Source organism: Microtus ochrogaster, chromosome 2 (assembly GCF_000317375.1).
Source record: "Microtus ochrogaster isolate Prairie Vole_2 chromosome 2, MicOch1.0, whole genome shotgun sequence".
Lineage (NCBI taxonomy): Eukaryota > Metazoa > Chordata > Mammalia > Rodentia > Cricetidae > Microtus > Microtus ochrogaster.
In genome coordinates, this window is record NC_022010.1 from 13876428 (window position 1) to 13892934 (window position 16507).

Genomic DNA, 16507 nt, shown 5'->3' on the forward strand with positions numbered 1-16507 from the left:
TTTCGAGACAGGGTTTCTCTGTGGTTTTGGAGCCTGTCCTGGAACTAGCTCTTGTAGACCAGGCTGGTCTCGAACTCACAGAGAGATCCGCCTGCCTCTGCCTCCCGAGTGCTGGGATTAAAGGCGTGCGCCACCACCGCCCGGCCGATAATTTCTTTTTTTAAAAAATATTTATTTATTATGTATACACTATTCTGTCTGTGTGCATGTACGCAGCCAGAAGAGGGCACCAGACCTCATTACAGATGGTTGTGAGCCACCATGTGGTTGCTGGGAATTGAACTCAGAACCTTTGAAGAGCAGGCAGTGCTCTTAACCACTGTGCCATCTCTCCAGCCCCCCCCTGATAATTTCTTTACAGCATTATTATTATTGATTAATTTTGTTCTTTGAGCGGGAATCAGTGTGCTGAGACAGGGTGTCAGTCACCTTATAACCCAAACTAGCCGGGAATTCCCTGTTTAGCTTAGACTGGCTTTAAGCTTATTGGACCTTGTTCCTCAGCCTTGAAAGTGCTGGAATTAGAGATGCAAGCAACCACACTATCATTATTTACACAATTAAAATATTTTATAAATACTAACAGTGCGAGGTATAACGTTTCGTTTTGTTGAGACAGTCTGAATGTTGCCTAAGCTGGCTGCAGCTCACAGTGAAACTGAGGATGACCTTGAACTGTGGGACTCCTGCCTCCCTTTCCCTAGTGCTGGGAATATACCCTGGTGCTACCAAGTCTGGGAAAGCATAACACTTTAGAAGAAGAAACAGTAATGTGTTCTTGAGAAAGCACAACATATAGGTGTGTATTCAGCCATGTGGTCATAACAAATACTCTAAATGCTGGTATCTCAATATGACTTTAACAAGTCACTAAATTAATTTTTATTTTATTTTTTTGAGTCAAGGAAGTTCTCACTTTGTAGCCTTGACTGGCTTGGAACTTATTTTATTTGTACAGGCTGGTTTCTAACCCAGCTGCCTTTTGTCCTGAGTTCTGGGATTAAAAACATATGACAACAGTCTTGGCCTCAAGTACTAATTTATGTAGATTGATTGGTTCTTTCTCTTTTTTCCTTTGTTTCACCATCCTTTTTTCTTTCTTTCAACAGAGTCTGTGTGGCCCAGGCTGTTCTCAAACTCATAGTATGGTCTCCTCCTGCCTTAACTTCCCAAGTGCTGGCATTACAGGTAGAGTCAGGTTCGCTTGAAATATCTCCAGGTGTAGGAACTGGGAGGTTACCCTGTGCTTTCTGTTGTTTGTTCGTACACTGGCTGGTGTGACCAAATTTTCAGGTAGGGTCTCATGTAGCCCAAGCTATCCTAGGACTCATTGTGTAGCTCTGATCTTGAACTTTTTATCCTTCTACATCTTGGTATTATAGGCATGATGCTAGGCATGCTGTCTGTCAGCTGAGGTCACTTGTGGTAGCAGGTCCTCATGCTGAGGTCAGGATTGCCTAGAATCCACTCTGGCCCATACTGGCCTCAAACTAGAAGCAGTGCTGCCTGCCTTTCCTGAGTTTTGTGACTCATGGATTGTAGTTAAAGCAATGTGCTTTGGCCTTCAGGACTCTAGAATAAAATAAAAATTCATTATGAAATGTTTACTTTTCCATTAAACTTCCAAACAAAATTCACGTAGAAATGTTTGGAAGTGTATTCTTATAACTTGCCTGCTTATCCTCTTCCCCGCTGCTGTGATCTGTAAAGAAACTAACTAGCCTCTCACTGAAGAGACCTTGTGAAAACTAAAAGATTTTTTTTTTTTTTTGTTTTTTTGTTTTTTGAGACAGGGTTTCTCTGTGGCTTTAGCGAACTCACAGAGATCCGCCTGCCTCTGCCTCCCGAGTGCTGGGATTAAAGGCGTGCGCCACCACCGCCCGGCGAAAACTAAAAGATTAACCTAGGGTTCTTTGGTGTGTGTATGTGAAACTTTTTTGTGTTGAGATAATTTCTGGGCCAAGTATGGTGGTTCAGGCTGTTAATGATCCCTTGGGAAGCAGAGGCAGTAAGATCCCTGTGAGTTCAAACAAAGCCAGACCTGCTCTACATCAAAGAGACAGACAGACTTTCTAGAGCTTGAGGAGATAAGCTGGATGGTAAAAGTGTTCATTGTATAATTAGAATCCCTGCACCTATCTTATCAAACAGAAGACTTTGACTTTCCCTCTGGCCTCACTCCCCATGCACATATGCACTTGCACTCACACAGACACATACATAGCACAACACAACAAAAAGATAGGGTAACCACTGAGACATCCAGCTCTTCCAGGGTATCCGGTTCAATTCCCAGCACCCATATGGCAGCTCACACTTGTCTGCTATTCCAGTTCCAGGGGATCCCACATCCTCACACAGACATATATTTGGGCAAAACACCAATGCACATTAAATAAAAATATTAAAGAGAGATGGCGGGTGGTGGTGGCTCACACCCTTAATTCCAGCAGTCAAGAGGCAAAGCCCCCTAGATCTCTTGAGTTCAAGGCCAGCCGAGTCTGCGGAGCGAGTTCCAGGACAGGCTCCAAAGCTACGCAGAAAAAAACCTGTCTTGGAAAAAGAGAGAGATGTCTTGTTCAAACCACTAAAGATAGTAAGGCAGGTGAAAACTTAGATTTTTCTTGAGAAAGCTGGAGCTCCTGTGCATCTCGTTTTCACCTTACTTGTTTCGCTGGGCTTGGAAGCTAAGGCTCTTCACATGCTGAGCAAGCTTTCCACTGCATGCTGCATCTCCAGCCCTCTTGGTCTTGCTTGCAGGATATTACATGATCTTTAGTACTTAAGAGTTAGAGACATTAGCTGGGTGTGGTGTTGTACACCTGTGATCCCAGAACTGGGGAGGCTGCAGTAGAGGATCCGAAGCATGAGGCAAGTTCAGACCACTCAGGAGACCTTGTTTTAGCAAAAACTGTAATCACAAAATTCATGTGCTTATAACTGTGATGTATGTACTTCAATGTCTTCTAAGAATATGTTTAACTTCTGTTTTAGTGGCGTACTGGTGAGCAATACTAAGATAGATGGACCCTTATTACAAATTCTATTTATGAACAATGCTATTTCAAAGTAAGTAGTTTTTCTCTTTATTACATATGAGTTTTATTACACTTTATATATTCTGTGTTTTTATGCGTGTGGGTATGCATGTGCCATGGTACAGGTGTGTGATAGTCAAAGGATAACTGTAGGAGTCAGTTTTTTCCTTCCCCTGTGGGTCAGGGGCTTGACTGCAGGCACCCTTACCTGCTAAGCCATCTTGAGAGCCCTCATCTTTATTATTTAAATTGTGTCAGGGTTAAAGTATGAGAGTCATGACATGAATTTGAACCTGGACTCCTACATCCGTGTACGGGCTCAGCTCTCAGTACCTGTGAGGTTTTTCACTAGAAAGCAGTGTGTAAACACCTCTCAGGTCCTTAAACAAAATCTGTGAGAGTCCAGGAAGTACCATCTCATAAAAATGCCACCACCACTATAATAACAAGGTTAGCTGTCCACACTATACGTGGATAACAGTTTTCCGTGTTGGCTGTCTTTGAAGCCTGCTCATGTGTGTAGTTTGGACTACTGCAGGCCTTCTGGCATGCTTGAGTGCTGGCGTCAGTGCACTCCTGCAGAGGCCTGCCCCTCCTGAGTCACTGCCTACGACCAGGAAGATACAAGACTAGGGTTCAGGCGCATTGTCTGCTTTAGTCCAGGTGTGGAATCGAGGCATTGGGACCTAGGAATAGCTTGGATGGTGATGCAGCAGCAGTGTGAAGCACGATAGTAGGCATACCTGCACTTGGGTACTAGATTAGAGAGGTATTACTCTAGTCTAGCGTTTAACGGTCTAACTTCAGTACCATCCATTATTCTACAGGCAGAATCGTAGATGCTAGAGCTAGATACGACAGGAAAGGTCAGGTCTGTCTGAGGTCTCTGGCTGCCTTGTTTCAACATAGCAAAACCTGAAGGAATCGCTCCAGAATATTTGATCCGAGTAGATGTCTGTCTTTCTTTCTCTTTTGGTTTGTTTTGTGATTTTTATTTATTTATTTATTATGTATACAATATTCTGTGTGTATGCCTGCAGGCCAGAAGAAGGCACCAGACCCCATTATAGATGGTTGTGAGCCACCATGTGGTTGCTGGGAATTGAACTCAGGACCTTTGGAAGAGCAAGCAATGCTCTTAACCTCTGCGCCATCTCTCCAGCCCCCGGGATTTTTTGTTTTGTTTTGTTCTTTCGGCTAATGTATTTTTATTGTGCCTTTTCTAGTTTTCATGTGAAATGGCCGTTTTCTTATGAGCACTGAAAGTCTGGAAGGAGGATATAGAAAAGATTGAGCATGTTGGGTGTTCTTATATTGCAGAAATAGTGAGGAGAAAGGAAGCTTTTCCTTATGTAATTTTTTTGGTGGATTTTGTTTGTTTTCTGGGATGGTGACAACTTCTCTTTGTAGCCCTGACTGGCAGCTGCCCTCCCACCTCTGCCTGCCTGCCAAATGCTGGGATTATAGGCATATATCACTGTGTCAGGCTTTTCTTTTGGGTTTTGAGCCATTGACAAGTAGCATATATTAAAGATTAAGTATATGAAATTTATAAATAAATTCTATTCATTCTCTCAACTGTTTGAGGTTATGTGCCAGACACCCATAGATTATCAGAAACTGTTAATACCTGTAACAATACATAGAGCTTCCAAGGAGTAGCATTCTTAGCTACGAAGCCCCTAATGTAACATATATGAAAAACAAAAATAAAATTGGGACTTTTTTTTTCTTTTTTTTCTTTTTTTTTTTTTTTTTTTTTTTTTTTTTGGTTTTTCGAGACAGGGTTTTGTTTTTTTTCTTTTTTTGTTGCTTTTTTGAGACAGGGTTTCTCTGTAGCTTTGGAGCCTGTCCTAGAACTTGCTCTTGTAGACCAGGCTGGTCTCGAACTCACAGAGATCCGCCTGCCTCTGCCTCCCGAGTGCTGGGATTAAAGGCGTGCACTATCACTGCCTGGCCAAATTGGGCCTTCTTAACTACTACAGAAAACTTAATTCTGTTCATGTTTCACTTTGTCCAGGTTATGACCACCTATCCACCTTACTCTCTCCTACAGACAATACCACCAAGAAATAGAGGAGTTTGTATCAAATTTAGTAAAGCGATTTGAGGAGCAGCAAAAAAATGATGTGGAAAAGACTTCCTTCAGCCTTTTACCCCAGGTATTTTAAACTTGAGGCTCAATGCTAAGTGGTTTATGCTTTTTGCTGCCAACTGCTGTTACCAGAAACATCCTTGAATCAAAACTAAAATGGTGACGATTGTGTGCTGACTTTGTGTCCTGTCATTGTCTTCTCCAGAGTGACCAGTGCCACCACCTGGCTTTCCTTTGAATGTAGTTGTATGGCTACACCTAAAATTGAAGGTGTTCTTTCCATTCCCAACTTGGACAAAGTTTGGGCAGAAAGTTGATTGAGGGACAGGTTTATTTACCTAAGGTTTATAAAAGATGACTTCTTGGGCCAGGGAGGTGGCCTATTGGGTCAGAGTGCTTGCTGTGCAACTGCGGTAACCTGAGTTTGGACAGCAGTACCCACTTGTGCGCAGCCCAGCCTTTGAAGGGCAGAGAGACAGACAGTCCCATCAGCTCACTGGCCAGCCAGCCTGGCCAGATGACAAGTTTCCAGTTCAGTGAGAGATCCTATCCCAAGGAGATGAGGTAGGAGATGTATAACACGCCAACAGATTTATGAAAACAAAACAAAAACTTTTTTTTTTTTTAATGGGAAATCTGAAGCCAGGTGGTGGTGCCATACACCTTTAATCCCAGTACTTGGGAGGCAGAGGCAAGCAGATCTCTGTGATTACAGGGCCAGCCTAGTCTACAAAGTGAGTTCCAGGACAGCTAGGACTACAAAAAAAAAAGAAGAAAAAAAAGTCTGAGGCCATGTATGGTAGTGCACATCTGAATTCCAGCATTCAGGAGGCAGAGGCTAGCACTATGATCTACATAGTGAGTTCCAGGACAGCCAGGACTATGTAGAGAGACCCTGTCTCAAAGATAAAGAAGAAATCTGGGGAATTACAGAGTGTGTGTATTCAGTAGCATGGTTTGTGGCCTTTTTTCTTTTTTTTATGACCTTTTTTCTAATAAACATTAAAATAAATAAATAGAATCTCTCAGCCAAATATATACAGAAAAGTTTTGACTTGGCGGAGGGGAGTTGGAGAATCTTTCAATTAAGCAGTGATACTTTTTGTTCTTAGGAACTGGAGAAGAAAGTATTTTAATTATTTGAAAATTTTTGTTGTTTTGAGACAGGGTCTTAACTATGTAGCCCTGGCTGGTCTCAAACTCACAGGTTTACCTGCCTCTGCTTCTTGAATGCTAAGATTTAAGGTGTGTACCACCAGACTCAGCTGAAAAAAACTTTTTGGTTTCTTGATTCCATGATTTCTCTGTGTAGCCCTGGCTGTCCTGGAACTAACTCTGTAGACCAGGCTAGCCTCAAACTCAGAGACCCATCTGCTTCTACCTCCTGAGTGCTTGGATTAAAAGCATGTACCACCATGCCCTGAAAATGTTAATTCTGATTCAGTGAACAATTCAAAATTTTGTAATGGTTTGAGGTCTATGAGGCTATCAGTATTGGCTGTTGTTATTTTGTTTGTTTTGGGTTTTGTTGTTGTTGTTGTTGTTTTTCTTTTTTTCAAGATAGGGTTTCTCAAGTCTGCCTTACTATTTGAAACATTGGCTATTTTGTAAATAATTCTGCCTTAGCTTCTAAATTCATTCTAATTATGACAAGGTATCTTATTTATGGTTTTGGGGGTATTTTGTTTGTTTGTTTTTCTTTGTTTTTTTTTTTTGTTTTTTTTTTAAATATTTATTTATTATTTATACAGTATTCTGTCTGCTTGTATGCCTGCAGGCCAGTAGAGGGCACCAGACCTCATTCCAGATGGTTGTGAGCCACCATGTGGTTGCTGGGAATTGAACTCAGGACCTTTGGAAGAGCAGGCAATGCTCTTAACCTCTGAGCCATCTCTCCAGCCCCTTTTCTTTGGTTTTTCAAAACAGGGTTTCTCTGTGTGTCTTTGGCTGTCCTAGAACTCTGTAGACCAGGCTGGACTCAAACTCACATAGATCTGCCTGCCTCTGCCTCCCAAATGCTGGATTAAATGCGTGCTCCACTATGCCAGGCTTATTTATGTATATTATTAAAGTGAACGAAGGGTGTTGAGATTCCTAAATTTTGAGAATGAAAAAGTATTTCTTTGACTGGAGAGGTGGCTCAGTGGTTCAGAGCTCTGCTTTTCCAGAAGACCTGGGTTCATTTCCCAGCACCCATTTGGCAGCTCACAACTGTCTGTAACTTCATTTCCAGGGGATCTGACACCCTCACACAGACATACATGAAAGAAAAATACAGTAACTAATCAAAACAAAGGTATTGTCTTGTGACTCTTTGTAATGCATGTTATTTGGTCTTAGCCATCCAGTGTTATGTTGGAAGAGGACCATAAAGTAGAAGAATCATGTGCCATTAAAAGCAACAAGGAAGCTTTCAGTGTAAGTTTGTATTCTTCAATTTGAATTCTGCACACATGTGATTCCTTTGTTTCTCAGTTGAGTGACTTAATGAATGATAAGGTGACATAGTCACATGACTTCTAAGATCACAGACAGCATTTTCTTTGTGATAACCACTATTGTAGGTGTCGTCCTCTGAGTACCATTTGCTCTTTAGAGATTGTCGCACTCTGTTGTGAGGACACAGTATACTTTATTTGCAAGAGTTTGTATTGGTCCTGACCAACCTCTTCATGTTTATCTTGAAAATTTTGACTAAAAAGTAGAAAGCAGACTTGCAAAACTTACAGATGAAGCTGAGAGAAGTAACCGTTAACTATATGGCATGTTTGAAGTTTGAAAAATGTCAATGGTCTTAATTAGTGGGTAAAAGCAAAAGCTTAACAGGGAGAGCCTGTGTTTAGGCCTTGCAGCACTTCTGCACAGTTCACTGGTATCAAGCCATTCTTGTAGCATACTCTCAAAGGATGACTACTTGATGCTCACAGGATGTGCCCCAATTTTTAAAGACATGCGCTGCTGAGATGATGAAGAGCTGCAGGTCTCATGAAAAGACTTGAAAATTCAACAGTAGCTGCTGTACCATGCTTCACAGCATCCCTGGCAGAACAGGATTGGTGATAGGATTGAGTGCAAGAGGTACATTTCAGCTCAGTGTTAGAGAACGAACACAGAATGTGGCCATAGTTGCTCATACTTGTAACCCTAGAACCCAAGGGGTGAAGGCAGAAAGGAAAAGGAGAACCGGGCTATGGTGGCGCACGCCTTTAATCCCAGCACTCGGGAGGCAGAGGCAGGCGGATCTCTGTGAGTTTGAGACCAGCCTGGTCTACAGAGCTAGTTCCAGGACAGGCTCCAAAGCTGCAGAGAAACCCTGTCTCGAAAAACCAAAAAAAATAAAATAAAATAAAAAGGAGAAAAGCTAGGCAGGGCATGTAGTTTAGTGGCAGAGTACTTATGTGTGAGTCCACTAGGTGTTAGTATTATTGTTTTTAGCCTGGAGAGGTAGCTTAAGGGTTAAGAGCATGTGCCCCTCTTGTAGAAAAACTGAGTTCGATTCCCAGCGCTTAAACTAGGTGGCTCACAACCACATATAACTCCGTCTCCAGGGATCCAATACCTCTGGCCTACCCAGGGACTGGCACTTGTGCCACATACCCATAGACATGCGTGCATGCACATAATTAAAAATAGGATCAATCTTCACAAAATCAGACTGGGAAAACAGTCCAGGTTACTTGAGTTAAATGAAGATTAGGGATGCTATCAAGAATATTTTTATTTTTATTTTTTATTTATTTTTGAGGCAGGCTTTCTCGGTGTAGCCCTGTGTGTCCTGAAACTTATTGTGTGGAACGGGCTGCCTCAAACTCAGATATGCCAAACTCTGCTTCCTAGGTGCTGGGATTAAAGGCATGTACCACCACCACTCAACCCTATCAAGAATATTTTTAAGTTTTCTATTTCTTGTTTCTTGTTTATAGTTCAGTTTTTATTTTCAATTTCTAAATTAAATTTATAATATGCATGCCTGCCTGCATTGCTATGGTGTGTGTAGAAGTCTGAGGATTATTTTCTGGGGTTCTTACCCTTCCACCCTGTGGGTCCTGAATGTGGAACTCCAGTTGTCAGGCTGGTATTCAAGCCATCTCACCAGCACAAATTGTTTTATGAGTCAAGGAGTCGCTCTGTAGTCCAGGCTTTCCTCAGACTCACAACAGTTCTCCTGTCTCTGCCTTTGAAGTGCTGAACTTACAGGGGTAGCCACATTTAGCTTAAAGAAGGATTTCTGAAAGTTCTAGGTAACTTTCATTTTTATTTCAACTCAAAGGCTATGGGATTAAAATAATGTTTGTCTAGAATGAGTTTATAATTATCGCTTTAGTTCTTTAGACAATTCTGGTGTTTACTGAATGCTGCTCTGTGCCAGGAGCAGAGAGGTTTCAGAGATAGCAATGAAAAGAAAGGCTTGAGGCCAGCTCTGGTTTAATGAGCAGTTGCGTGGGAAAAGGTTAAATTCCTAAGAAAAGTCAGGTTGGGGTGTAGGCTAGTGTGCTTCCCTAGTATGTGAGGCCCTGCGTTCAGTGCCCTAGTAGTTAGTACATAGGTAGGTGTGTGTGCGCTCGTGCACGTGTGTGTGTGTGTGTGAGAGAGAGAGAGAGAGAGAGAGAGAGAGAGAGAGAGAGAGAGAGAGAGGAGAGAGAGGTTGATGGACGGATGGGATGGATATACAGTCTAAATAGCTTAGTGAAATTCTACCTCATAAGTAAAGAAATGGCTGGGGATGCAGTTCAGTGTTGGAGTACTTAACTTCCTAGCATGTAGAAGGCTTCAGTTCCATTGGGTGATGGCAGGGAGAGGAGTGGTACAATGCCCAGGATGGGTGGTTTATATTGTGAGTTGCTGGTGACTGCCTTTGTGAGCCAAGGTCTGGATGAAGTGAAGGAAAATGCAGACTGTATTTTGTGTCAAGAGGGCTCAATAAATAGGAAAGGGAAGTAGATACCAGCAGCCAGTATTCAAATTGCTTTCTGTGCAACAAGTACTGGTAAACCAGTTCTTGTTTACTATTTACAGGTGATACTTGTCGAGGTAATACCTTGCCATTTTATTAAAAAGGAAACACGTGGAAAGCTAAGAGATTCGTCGGTAGTCAGGTGACAGAGCCAAATGATCTACATCCTTATATTGCTTTATAGGCTGTAATAGAACCTTCAGATTGTAGTCTAAGAGACCATGTAAGGATACTAAGCGACAGGCTATGTCTTAACTGAAAGAACTTTATTCTTTGTGGAATGAAGCTGGCCCTGGTCTGCGTAGGATCTGCAATTAGTGAGAAAGCTGCTGTTAACCTCACTCAAGAGAAAGCACAACTGAGACCAGCATGGTAGTTACGGTGGTGCGTGTCTGAAACCTGATACACTTGGCAGTAAAACCAGTCAAATGTGTTCCTGAGTTAGCTGAGGAATAAGAGAGCTCCTGAGAGAATAGTCAGAACTTAGGCTTGACCTAGGAAAGTGGGAGGTTTGGGGAGGAGCAGGTTTGGAGAGGCTGGGAATTGGTTGCCTCTTTTGTTTTGTTTTGTTTTTAATTTACTTACTTTGGGTTTTCTGTTGTTGCTTTTAAGACAGTCTTGCTGTGTATCTCCAGCTGGCCTCGAACTGTGGTCCTCCTGTCTCAGCCTCCCAAGTGCTGGGATTGCAGGCAGTTGTCACCCTAGCTGGCTTCCAGTGCCATTTTAAATAGGTGAGTTGGAGATACCTACATGTCCAGAAAGAGGGGCCATGGTGGAGCTAAGGGATCACAGCTCACTTTGTACAGGGGGTGGGGGGTCATCAACATAGAAATTACTTCTCATACCCTAGACCTGGGTGAGTCGCCTAGGAAGTAAGAATGGAAAAGATGTTTAAGGACGTCTGGGAAGATGAGAGATACAGGGGAGGGGAGATTTCATCTGTAAGAAGAATTGAAGTGGCATCCCAAAAACCTTCCAGAGTTGGAAAATGTTTGTAGAAGGAAGGAAGTGCTGTGTCAGCACTTGCTGATAGGTTGAGAGATGAGGATTGACAGTTCCCTAAAGGACTAAAGTGCAGAGACGTCCTTGGCTCCATCGTCCAGCTAGTGTGACAGGAGTGCAGCACGGCCGGAGGTGGTGGAGAGAAACTAGCAGTGTCGTTTAAGAGCAGGAGGGATGTATGCTAGATAAACCCCTGAAGACAGCGTGCGACCCTTAATAAATCCTGGCTTGGGGGCAAGAAAACTGTAAAAAGCATTCTGGAGGTAGGGAAACTTGCATGTAGAGTTGACATAGGAGATACTAGGGAGTTAGTATTGGTTTACAGGAAAATGTTCTTAGTTCATACTGAGCGTTTAAGGGTAAATGATACTCTCTGTAACTGACTTAAATGGTTAAGTAAAGAGTATGTGTGTGTATATGTAGATATGAAAAGAGTCATGCCCCCAAAAAATTTAGATTATTATTTATTCAGTCTGCGAACAGGATGCATTCATTGTACTGCGTTTTCAACCTGTCTGTAAGAAATGGCTGTAAAAACTCAGTAGGAAACAAAGTAAATGGGAACCAGGGAACTGGAAACAATAAGTGTAGCCTCTGAGGGTCTTGTTGCAGACACAGGAGTACTAGAGGGACCTGTGAGAGTCAGGCTGGCTGAGACAGAATTGTCTATAGTACTAACAGTGCCCGTGAAAGCTCACGGGGTCCAGTTCCAGTCTAGAACTTTATTTCTCATAGCTTCATTCAAGTCAAACGGGTAATGGGTAATCATAGACTTACATTATCATAGACTTACATTACTTAATGTCTTTTTTTTCTGCTTAAATAGCAATATTTTTTGACTTGTTTTCTGCAGGTTGTAGGAAGTGTCCTGTATTTTACTAATTTTTGCCTTGATAAATTGGGGCAACCGCTACTAAATGAAAACCCTCAGCTTACGGAAGGATGGGAAATACCCAAGTATCCTACATAGTGAATGAAGATCTTTTATGCATCTTGCCACTAAGTTCACCTTTAAAAAAAAAAGCTTACCAAATTTTGCAGACTATGATAACTATTCCTTAATAAAATTCACTAAAGGTACCAGCAAGTCTTCAGCCACATTGTTTCTCTAGAAGGGCAAGAAATGCAAGTAAAGGCAAAAAGGTTTGTGTGGGGCGTTGTCTTGTTTTACTCTTTGTTTTCCAATATCAGAACCATAAACTTTTATCAACTCCTTAAAGTTTATATTCATAATTGCTAATTTGATATAAATTACACATTGAGCTAGAATTCTGATATCAGGAGATACATGTTAAATGTTTAAATTGACCATTCATTTCTTGGAATGCAGGCCCAGTGCTTGGGAGGGTGGAAAGAAGTTATTACTGGTGTCAGTGTGGTTACGGTCTTAGAACCATCCACCTCCTTCCCATGCTCTGTTTGCTTTGGTTCTTGTGTTATTAACCACTGAAAAAAGTTGAGGCAGCATACCAATCTGGAACAGGCTGGTTTGGGTTAAAACGACTACAAAGTGCTGTTTAGTAACTGAGTGTAAGATACACTGCTGAGCTCAACAATTGCAGATACAGTGCGCCTCACCTTCTGCTGTCTCTGGCACGCCGCTGGCCTCTAGAATGCATTCATTTGCTTTTAAGCTATTATTTACATTATGAAAATCTTTGGATTTCTGTTTTGTTTTGTGTTCTGATCTAATAGGCCAAGGCCTCATTGTTTCAATTGTGGTTCTGAAGAGCATCAGATGAAGGAGTGCCCAATGGTAAATCTCTCTCTCCCATATGCAGCCTTTGAACAAGAGCTGGTGGGTGTTATGTGCATGTGTGGCCCTGGGTGGTGTGCATGAACTTCCTGTGCTACATATGTCAAATTCATGTTTATACTTAAGACATTGAATTTTTTTAAAGAAAATAGCGATACTCTATTTGAGGTGAGTGATGTATGAGTTAATTTTCAAACAGTTCATTTTAAAAAGTTAATTTTGGGTTCTGATAACATTAAAATAATAGTGACTATTCTTGCTTGATTTTCAAAATTGTCTGTCTGCTTTTGTGCATATAGTCTACATTAAAACTAGAGCAATCTATGCTTTACATTTTAAAAAGTGGATATTTGCAGTAAATTTCTGAATCACTTGATATCATTCTTTTCGAACGTTATTATGATTTAGCCCCGGAATGCTGCTCGAATAAGTGAAAAGAGAAAAGAGTATATGGATGCCTGTGGTGAGGCGAACAATCAGAGTTTCCAGCAGCGGTACCATGCAGAAGAAGTAGAAGAGAGATTTGGACGATTCAAGCCAGGAGTTATTAGGTACCACTGTTGTTTTACCATGGAGTGTCTTTTTTTTTTTTTTAGTATTTAAAACATTTTATGTTTCTTCTGAGGACTACAAGAATGTAAGTGTAAACCAGGTGGTGGTGCACGCCCTTAATCCCAGCACTGGGAAGGCAGAGGCAGGAGGATCTCTTGAGTTTGAAGCCAGCCTGGTCTACAGGACAGTCAGGGCTACACAGAGAAACCATGTCTTGAAAAACGAAACAACAAAAGAATAAGCATGCGGTGACATGCCTGTACAGAATGCATCCATTCATTCAAACCTGTGCTTGATATGTCTTCATTCATGCTCTGAAATATGGGACAGAAATGTTTTAGCTAGGTATAGTTGCTTACACCTGTGATCCCGCATGTGACTGAAGCAGGACAGTCCCCATAAGTTCTGAGTGAGCCTGGGCTGCAGAGTAAGAGCTCTATCCTAAGAAAAGTATGGATCTAGAGAGAAGGCTTAAAGGTAAGAGCACTGACTGTTCTTCCAGTGGACCCAGGTTCAATTCCTAGCACTCACAGGATAGCTCAGAACCATATCTGTGACCCAGTTCCTAGGGATCTGAAGACTTCTGCCCTCCGTGGGCACCACGTACATACATGTTACACAGGCATACATACGGTCACAAACCCTAACACACATAAAAAATGATTATGATGATGATACTTTAAAAAAAGAAAAATGCCAATATAGTGTTTTCATGCAAGTCTGAATTCATCATCTTTCCTCCCCTTTCTTTTTACTTAGTGAGGAACTTCAGGATGCACTGGGTGTGTCGGACAAGAGTCTTCCCCCTTTCATCTACCGCATGCGCCAGCTGGGCTACCCTCCAGGCTGGCTCAAGGAGGCTGAACTGGAGACTTCAGGGCTTGCACTCTATGATGGAAATGGTACCGTATATTAGCATCGAGAAGTCAGTTTATGGGTCCCTCTCATCCCCCTTTTTTAATTATGACTGTTAGCTAGGCCTTTAAGAGAGCATCTGGGAGGAAGAGGCAGTGAGTTTGAAGCCAGCTTGGTCTACTTCGCACAACCCTGTCTGAAAAGAATCACAGGAAAATGACAGGAGTGCCAGGCCTGTTTAATGTGTGCTGAGACAGCTAAAAATGTCATCATGACATCTCCACGTTTCCTGTTTTACAAGGAAGGAACTGAAGCTTCAGTGAACATACAGAATTATCAGGCGGTTTGGCTAGATGTGATGGTGCACATTTGTTATCCCAGCACTTAGACAGAAGCAGGAGGATTGAGAGTTTGAGGCCATTCTGCCTGAGATGCTTAGCAAGATCCTGTCTTTTAAGGGGGGGTGTAGTTAGACATGTGGCATAGGCCTTTAATCCCAGTATTCAGGTCTCTGAGTTTGAGACTAGCATGGTCTTCAAAGTGAGTTCCAGGACAGCCAGAACTGTTACACAGTGAAACCCTGTCTCAAAAAAAAAAAAAAACAAAAAAAAAAAAACCACACACACACACACAAAAAAAGGAGGGGGGAGAGAAAGGAAGAACATGAAAGAAAAAGTATCAGGTAGGGGCTAGGGAGATTGCTCGGTGGGAAAGGGTGCTTGCTGTACAAGCTTAGCATCCAGGAAGGAAAGAACTGCCTCTGTAGAGTTGTCCTTTGACCTCCACATGTATATTATGGTACATCTGCTTACTCATATCATGCACACACACAACAACAATAACTTTCCTTTAGTTAAAAAGAAATATCAGGGCTGGCCAATGGTTTTGCACGCCTTTTATTCCATCACTCGGGAAGCAGAAGCAGTTGGATCTCTGAGTTCGAGACCAGCCTGGTCTACATAGCAGGTTCCAGGACTTTCTTCAAAGCTACAGAGAAACCCTGTCTCAAAAAAAAAGTATCAAACAACAGGCCAGACTAGTCTACACAGAGGAAACCCTATCGTGAAAAAGAAGGAATATCAGAACGTTATTTTGGCTTGGTGTGTGTTCACTGAAGCTAATGTGGAAAGCCTACAGGTAGTCTTGAAGTTTTAGCTTTCTTAGCATTGGTAATGTACAGCAATCAATGGGCCTTCTACAGTGGTGTGGAAGGAAAGACAAAGGGATTTGGCTGGGTGTAGCTCCTTGGCAGAAGTAACATGAGAGGGCTGGAGAAATGGCTCAGAGGTTAGAACACTGACTGCTCTTCAAGAGGTCCTGAATTCAATTCCCAGCAACCACATGGTGGCTTACAACCATCTATAATGAGATCTGGTGCCCTTTTCTGGCCTGCAGGCACTCTATACTTAATGAATGAATGAATGAATGAATGAATGAATGAATGAGAAGAAAGAAAGAAAGAAAGCAAGAAAGGAAAGAAAAGAAAGACCATGAGAGACCCATGAATCACAATTAGTAAAAACTCAGAGACAGAAATTGGGGTTCAACTTGAAGGTCAGAAAAGCAAAACAGCCAGTCACTGCCTCTTACCTCTACCTCAGTCCGAAATGGTGATCCTGCCTCCAGGAATCTCAGAATGAGACTGAGAGCTGTCTCTCATTTTGTAATCCTCTCTAGTTCTGGGATTAAGGGCGTGCACCATTACCACGTGGTTTTGATGGCAAGCTAGTGTGGCTACTGGGATAAAAGCGTGTGTCCTCACTGCCTGGTCTGTAAGGCTGGCCAGTGTGACTGTATTACTTTTCTGATCTTCAGGCAAGCTTGATTTATTAAAAATACAAATGAAATGCTACTACACCCTGTCTCAAAAACAAAGGCAACAGTCACTTTTTACTGTACCTGATGACCTGTTTTTTGGTCCTCAGGATCCACGTGGTAGAGGCGAGACCTAGCTTAACAGATTTTCATTGATTTTCACACACCCACCATGGCATAAATGTTTTAAGAAATTAGGGTTGTTTGTTGTGTTTTATTTTTAGGTTTTTGTTTTTGAGATGGGGTTACTCTGTAACTTTGGAGCTTGTCCTAGAACTTGCTTTGTAGACCAGGCTAAGAACTTAGTTTTGTTTTTTAGAAACAGGATCTGTTGGAGTTTTTTTGGTTGTTGTTGATTTGGTTTTTTTTCTTTTTTTTTATTATTTATTTATTTATTTATAATGTCTACAATATTCTGTCTGTGTGTATGCCTGCAGGCC

General features: G+C 41.9%; 1 protein-coding gene across 2 annotated transcripts in view; it reads left to right on the plus strand.

The window, feature by feature from the left end:
- Positions 1–16507, plus strand: part of Zcchc8 (zinc finger CCHC-type containing 8) — a 32761-nt gene that overhangs the window by 2554 nt on the left and 13700 nt on the right. For both annotated transcript variants that reach the window (XM_013350164.2, XM_026785813.1), the window contains exons 3-10: positions 2995–3069; positions 5095–5200; positions 7474–7551; positions 11943–12046; positions 12167–12232; positions 12785–12845; positions 13254–13396; positions 14157–14299. In XM_013350164.2, coding sequence (XP_013205618.1) covers positions 2995–3069; positions 5095–5200; positions 7474–7551; positions 11943–12046; positions 12167–12232; positions 12785–12845; positions 13254–13396; positions 14157–14299 — 776 coding nt within the window. The remainder of the gene's footprint in view (positions 1–2994; positions 3070–5094; positions 5201–7473; positions 7552–11942; positions 12047–12166; positions 12233–12784; positions 12846–13253; positions 13397–14156; positions 14300–16507) is intronic.